General features: G+C 36.3%; 1 protein-coding gene across 1 annotated transcript in view; it reads left to right on the top strand.

Moving 5' to 3' along the window:
- Positions 1-232: 232 nt before the first annotated feature.
- Positions 233-7865, top strand: part of LOC103583064 (poly(A)-specific ribonuclease PARN-like) — a gene marked incomplete at both ends in the record, with an annotated part of 13865 nt that continues 6232 nt past the window's right edge. Inside the window, 5 exons of the mRNA XM_008564482.1 lie at positions 233-298; positions 1029-1067; positions 2396-2438; positions 3460-3540; positions 5924-5980. Coding sequence (XP_008562704.1) covers positions 233-298; positions 1029-1067; positions 2396-2438; positions 3460-3540; positions 5924-5980 — 286 coding nt within the window. The remainder of the gene's footprint in view (positions 299-1028; positions 1068-2395; positions 2439-3459; positions 3541-5923; positions 5981-7865) is intronic.

Raw genomic sequence — 7865 nt, 5'->3', positions numbered from 1 at the left:
AGAAATTTTCTCTATACATTAATGAAAACATAATCCCCCCCCCCCCCCAAAGAATGTGCCAGAATAAGGCATTTTTCTTTAAGTCTTTGAATTAAAAGGCTGTAATGTGATTTGGTAGAATTACATTGTCATATGTTCTTGCATTTAGACTGCTTCTGGGTATGATTATTCTGTTGGTTGATGATGTCCTTCCTTAAAGGTACTGATGGTCATGGTCTATTCTAATCCTCAGAGAGAAAATAGAAGATTTATTACAAAGTGAAGAAAACAGGAACTTGGATTTAGAGCCATGTACCGGGTTAGTTGTCCTGAACATTTTCACGTGTTCTTTTTTTGGGGAAAGGTAGATGATTTCTGGCATTTGATACATTTGGTCTTTTAAAAACATCTTTAAAAATAGTCTTTTTATAATAGGTAGGGTATGTTTCCAAGATTTAAGCACTGACTTCAGTCTTAACACAGTGGGGATGATTGTATATTGAGACACTGAATGAATGCTTTGTCCTGTACCTGAAGGGGAGAAAACTGTTGTGCAACTTTGACTTTCAGTTCTGCCCAAGGTGACATAATTACTTTGGCCTTGAGGAGCACTTAATACATGAAGTCTTCAGAAGGGAATTCACTGTCAGGCTGCTTCTATCCTTTTAATTTGTCTCTGCAGTAAAAAAGCATCAGCGTTTCAAAGAGTCGGTAACTTGAACATCTTTTTTTCCTTTTACTTCATGACAAGCTTCACAAAAGTATTTTAATGCATCTTTCTACTTTAAATTCTCTTAAACACTGCAGGAAGTAATAATTAGATAAGAACTTCTACCTCTTCTATAAAAGCAATATAATAACATTAAAGAAAATTTTGATGAAGTGATGAGGAATCCTCTCATGTCAGACATCCTGCCTTTTTTTGTTTGCATTTTACCTGTTAGTTCTAATGAAGTCTCTTCCTAAAATTAAGTCTTTCTCAACTAGTGCTTGATAAGTTAGTTACTTTTAATGAGCCAAAATCAGTACCTTTTCTTTCGTTTTTATAGGTTCCAAAGAAAACTAATCTATCAGACTTTGAGCTGGAAGTAAGTGTTTGTACTGTATGTGAGAGCTCTGTGAGGGACCCAGGATTTAAATACTAAATATAATGTCTTAGCTGTCATTTCCTTTTTGAAATTCTGCAGTTCAAGGGCTGGCCAGTTAGCTCAGTTGTTTAGAGCACGGTGTTATAACACCAAGGTCAAGGGTTCAGATCCCCAAACAGGCCAGCCCCCCTTCCCCCCCCGAAAAAAGAAATTCTGCAGTTCTTGGTGATTTGACCATACCAAGGTCCCCCACTTTCTTAGGCTGAATACCCACTTAATTTATTTCCTTTGTTATTGCTTCTAAAGGATGTCTTAAAGCCTTTTAAAATTTCTTTTAATTATCACTTTGGCTTCATCCATTAAGCTCTGGATATGTAGTGTTTTTGTCCTTTGAAGGTATATGGTAAAGGTTTGGTTTTAAGACCTAAGAAATACTCAGATGAATACTTTTTCTAAAACAGGGGTTCTTAACATAGGGTTAAACTGTGGATGGGTTTCAGGAGGTCTGTGAATCCCCTGAAATAACATTCAAAATTTTGTGCATGTGTTTTTCTGGGGATGTTTCCCATGTTTTCATTTTATTTGCAAATGGTTCTCTAACTCAAAAATTGAACATTGAGGGAGCATTCTGAACCATTTGGTCTAGAGTGCTGCCCAATTCTGGAGTTGTATACCAAGTTCTCAAATGAACTTTCTTTGTTTACCCTCAAAAAAAATTAAACATTGGCATTAGACAGATAGATGTTTGCATTTGACTTTGGGGTCCTTGTTCCTCTGTTAAAATCTGCCAGTGACACGTATACTAGGAAAAGACCATTGTCTGGTTTGCCCAGGCTTTTTTCCTATCACTTTATCCTTGTAACTTACTCTGTGCGCATTCCAGATCCTTCTCCTCAGCTGATGCAAACTACCATGCCAGACTACAGCAGAGCAGCACATCTGAAACTTCCCCTGTGTGCCCCATGTAGTCAAAAGAGACCTTCAAAATTTCAGTTAGGAAATGCTTATATTTGGAAGCAAAAATTTGATTGTGTGGTAATGAGTTGACTGTATTGTGAGATGCAAGACATTTTAGAAAATGCTTAAGTCCTAAAAAAATTAATTTGAAATCAAATACATTTCTGTGTGTTAAGGGGAAGGGAAACATTTAGGAGCTGAAATGTTATGAATAGGCTTAATGTAAAGTCTTCATTGTAGTGATAATTATTTCATATTTAATAAAACTCATTTTGTGTAGTTTATAGCTAAATAGTTGATTTTTAAAATACTCTGGGTTTTGACTGTCATTGACTTATCTACTGATGTCATGTTTTCCTTCTTTTCGTTAGGTATCCCAAAGGCATTCATGTTGAGACTTTAGAAACTGAAAAGGTAACCCCAAGAATTATCTATGGCTAACATTAAACACATCCAGTGATACACTAATGTGTTAAAAGTCAGAATTTACACCTAGGCTTTGCTATGTATGAGCTGGGTGACCTTAGGCAAGTCATTTAAGCTCTCTAACCCTCATTTTCCTCATTTGTGTATTGAGGCTGAGCATGATAATGATGATTTATACTTATCTTTCTTAGGGTGATCCAATAGGTAAATGGAAGTGAACATGCTTTGTAAGCTTGAAAGTATACAAATGTTAGTTCATGTTCTTATACTATGGCAGAAAGTTGTGAGCGTATGTGAAAAAAATGGCTTCATGTTATGTGGGCAGGTAAAATTAAGTTTTAGAATCTGGGTCATAAACATAAGCATAGCTGTTGTCATGTTTTCCCAAGGTGCACTGATAGAACTGTGACAGGTAATAGGTGGCTAGTGGTGGGTTCCTTTAGCAGAATTTTAGAATTTTAGTGGTTGTTGCTCTTAAGTCATATATCAAATTAGAAATTAAATAAAAGCAATCTTGCTGGAAGATAAGTCTCAAACTTTGACATAGAAGGTTTTGTGGTGTGTTTAATGGATACAAAATGCAAAGCATGAGAAAGAAAGCAAGAGTTGTTTGGCACATTACCACATAATCTAGGATTTTTTTATTATATTCATAAAATATGATATAGAAATTTTACTTTAAAACTAATTATTTAGAAATTCATATTCAAATGCAACATAACTTCATAGAAAATGTCTTATTCTCATAGTCTTTTGATACTTTTAACTGACGTCTGTTGGGTTGAATTAATAAACCCTGGGAAAATGTCATGAAAATGCAGAGGCAAAATTTTGGTTTATAATGCAACTCAGCTCAACTTTTGGTGGCATTTCAAAATACTTTCTGTTGTATTTGGGCCATGAAAGACTGTGCAGTGATAAAAATGGTAACTTCTAATGGTAGTAGAATTCTGAAGTTTTTGGGTCAAGTTGCTTCCAGAAAATTGTATCTCTGCTTTATGTCTTTTAGAAGGAGCGATATATTGTTATCAGCAAAGTAGATGAAGAAGAGCGCAAAAGAAGGGAAGAGCAGAAACATGCTAAAGAACAGGTAATTGGGCCATGTTAGTTTCCTTTGGGTGAGAAATGGCAACATAGTACTGATTTATTCCTTTCTGTGTATTTCTAGATCATATGTTGGATTCAGTTTAATGAGTAGTTTTCTACCATAGAAGAATTGAATTGGTAGAAAAACCTAGAATAGAATAAGGAGAAATTAGGTAAGCATTATTTGTGGCCACAAAATGAGTCTAACGTGGTTGACCAGTGTCCACTTAAATGAAGCAGTTTTGAAGAAAGTTTTCTTGGTTATCATTCAGGTTGTGTGTCACTGAGCTTCACTGCCCATTAGCTAATAGTGCTATGCCTAACCTCATGTGCACTTACTAGTTCTCCTAGAACAAAATTCAGAACATGGGATCTGAGAGATTAGGTTCATGTGGTTGTATTTGCGTTTTTGGAACATCACCCTGGTTACTGTATGAAGAATAGATTCGAGTAAATCTGGAGGCAGGGAAACCAGTTAATATGTGGAGTAACCTAGCTAAGAGATGTTGGCTACCTGGAGTAATAGGGTAGTTAGTAGCAGTGTAGGTAGAATCTGGAGATATTTGGAAGGTAGTATCCATTGAACTTGTGATTGGATGTGGGTGGTGGAAGAGGAAGGGAGAAGGAAAATGCTCAAGCCAACCATCAGAACAACTGGGTAGACTGTAGTCAGTTCACTTAGATGGGGTGGGCTGGAGAAATATTGGTGGGGAGACACAGGTAAGGGTAAGGATTTACCCTTGGCACTGGGTTTAGCCTTGGGAGTAGGTTTGTTTTTTTTTTTTAAATTTACTTAAAAACTTTTATATTTAACTGTGGTAAAATACACATATAAAATTTACCGATTTATCTATTTTTAAGTGTGCAGTTCAGTAGTATGAAGTACATTCACATTGTTGTGCAACCTTTACCAACATTATTCTCCAGAATTATTTTCATCTTACAAAACTGAAACTCTGTACCCACTACACAACACATTTCCCCTCTCCCAAGCCCTTGGCAACCACCATTCTACTTTCTGTCTTATGAATTTGACAGGTACTTATCACTCAAAGTGCCTCATGGAATCATATGGTATTTGTCCTTTTGTGATTGGCTTATTTCTCTCAGCATAATGTCCTCAAGGTTCATTCATGTTGCATCATGTGTCAGAATTTCCTTCGTTTTTTTAAGGCCGAATAATATTCCGTTGTATTATACCACATTTTGTTTATCCATTCATCCATTGATCCACCTTTTGGCTATTGTGAATAATGCTGGTATGAACATGGGCGTGCACATATCTGAGTCCCTGCTTTTAATTCTTGTGGGTAAATACCCAGAAATGAATTGCTGGTGACATGGTAATTTTTTTTTGAGCAACCTTCATACTGTTTTCCATTGTGGCTGCACCATTTTACATTCCCACCAACAGTGCACAAGGGATTCCATTTCTCTGCATCCTGGCAAACACTTGTTAGTCTTGGGAATAGTTTTAAGGAGATGAGCAATTTCATTGAGGATGAAGCCAGAGAGCAGAGAGCTTCAGGCACCTGGGAGTTAAACTGAACTAATGCGTGGAGAAGTCTTTCAAGCAAGTTAGCTGTGATGAGATAAGGAGATGGGGCAGTAGTTAGATGGGGCATAAAGTTCATTAGGGAAGGGTTTACAAGGTAGAAGAGATGTTGAGCCTATTTAAACAACATGGGGAAGAAAATAAGAGAGAAGAAAGTGGGTGGGGATGAATCTCAGAGAGCTATGCTTTAAGAATTTTGTAAAAATGCGTTTGTCAAGGAAGAAAATCAGGACTTTTGAATCAGTCAGCTGCTAGGTGGGTTTCCTCATAATTTAAAGCATTATTAAATTTAGCCAGCAGGTGGCGACTTATTAAAGTTTGTGGGGGTTTTTTTGTTTTTTGTTTTTTAAAGATGACCGGTAAGGGGATCTTAACCCTTGGCTTGGTGTTGTAAGCACCACGCTCAGCCAGTGAGCTAACTGGCCATCCCTATATAGGATCCGAACCCATGGCCTTGGTTTTATCAGCACCACACTCTCCCGAGTGAGCCAAGGGCCGGCCCTAAAAGTTTGTGTTTTTAAGACACCTTGATAGAAATTTTGACAGATTATGTAAAATGATGGATGAACTCTAGGAACTGTTATTTCAGCAACTAATGAATAATTTGCCACTTGCCTATTCTGAGTTCTAAAACAGAAGAAAGGTATGTACTTAGATCATTTCAGATGCAGTTGTTTGGGGTGATAGGTGCAAAGCATGTGAAACTAAAGCTACCTAACTTGATATGAAATATCAGTGGGTTTTTTTTTTTTTTTTTGGCTAGGTTTTCAGTCCATTTAAATAAGGAATATATGTATGTCAATAATATATATATGGTTTTTTTTTTAATTAGGAGGAACTGAATGATGCAGTGGGATTTGCTAGAGTCATTCATGCCATCGCTAATTCAGTAAGTGAACCAGACTTTTTCTTCTTAGCTACATTGCTGAACATAATATTTAAGGTGAAGTACCTAATTCTCATTGCAAATTGATTGTTTGATCACATTTAGAATGTTTACCTGGTATGGAGGAAAAAGTTAGAATTTCATAAGGATAGGCTGTTGTGATAATGCACTTGGTGAGAGATCATAATTGCTGAATTATATCCAAACCGTTTTCTAGAAAGCCTTTCCTGTAAAATGTGTCAGAGGATTATACTATAATGTCCTGATATGGCTATGTGAAACTAATGTTTATTGTTCTCAAAACCAGTAAGTAGTAAGAAGTAAGGAGTAAGGGGAAAAACAATCAGATGTTTGATTGAAGGTGTTTTGTTCCCTGAGTAGAAGAATCCAGAAGATAAAAATAATTATGTCTATGTTGAGATCTGCTGCATAACTGAAATTGAAACTTGTATCTGATGGCCTTAAGAATATTTGATATGTTTTAAAAATGTATTGGCTATTTGTATAAATGTGCTAGAGGATTCTATGATAGATATGATAGATATTTTTTCCTTGCTTTGTAAATCCTTTCTTAAAAGAGGCATCCATATTTTGCATAGATAAACTGGTCATGCTGCTGGTTGTTTTAGGCAGGCAGCTTACTTGGCTGCTAGATTGCCTGGAGTCTAAGACTTCCTTTTTCTTGAGCAGTTGGCTCTGGGAGAAGGACTCATCTTGTTCCTTAGATACTGAGGGACAGGATCTTTGCTTCAGGGGAGCTTTAAGTCCTTAGAGACCCTCTCAAAGTTCTGTGACTGTTACTACCAGGGGCAGGCTTGTAAACACAGGGATGCTGGAGGGGAGGCATACCACTGTCCTTGTTTGGGTATAAACAGAAGTTACAGAGTCTTGTAAAAGAAGAGGGTTCGTTCTTTAGGAACTCTCCACTAATGTGAGGTAATCAGAGTGGAAACTGGAGAGAAACAAAGGTGTGAGTCTGTTCAGCAATGGCTAGGATCACAGGTATCCAGAAAAGCAGAGATGAGTTTCTGGTCATATTTACTCACGTTGTACACATTTAGCCTGCAGCCTTCAGATAAGTGGTTGGTTTGACTGAAGCTGGCCCTAAAATACACAGATATGGGGCATCAGTTGGCTTTGAGCTCTCTTGTAGCTATCACAATAGTTTAATTAGCTTTTCCAGGATTGCAACATTTGTTTGCCTTGTACAAATTCAGATACCTTAGCTTGTTGTACCTCTGTTTGCTCTTCTCTGATGTCTTTCTTCTACAGAATAATTCACAGTATGTTCTGACCATTGGTAGTTAACATCACAAGGGGCATACTATGAAAAAAAAAAGCCCTATTTGTTAGTGATCCAGGTGTTTAAAATTTGTAAATCACATACCTTAAACATTTTAATATTCGGCCATCCATATTCGTTGGTTCCATATCTGAGTATTCAACCAACCATGGATTGAAAATATTTTAAAAAAAATCGTGTCTGTACTACACATGTATAGACTTTTTCTTGTCATTATTCCCTAAATAATACAATGTAACAACTATTTAGATAACATTTTTATTATATTAGTTATTATAAGTAATCTAGAGATGATTTAAAGTATACAGGAGGATACACATAGATTATATGCAAATTCTAGACCATTTTATATCAGGTACATGAGCATCTGTGGGTTTTGGTATCTGTAGGAGGTCCTAGAATCAGTGCCCCTTCTATACTGAGTTAAGCTCTATAAAGCCAGTAAACAGTAAATGTTCGTAAATATTTATATCAAACCAAAGTGTTTTCCACATTGTTTTTTAGGCCTGTGTATTTTTTTTTAATTTTTTTAATTTTTATTTTGTCGATATACAATGTGGTTGATTATTGTGGCCCATTACCGAA

The sequence above is a fragment of the Galeopterus variegatus genome, unplaced genomic scaffold (genome assembly GCF_000696425.1).
Source record: "Galeopterus variegatus unplaced genomic scaffold, G_variegatus-3.0.2 Scaffold19426, whole genome shotgun sequence".
Classification (NCBI taxonomy): domain Eukaryota; kingdom Metazoa; phylum Chordata; class Mammalia; order Dermoptera; family Cynocephalidae; genus Galeopterus; species Galeopterus variegatus.
This window is presented reverse-complemented; position numbering and strand designations above follow the sequence as displayed.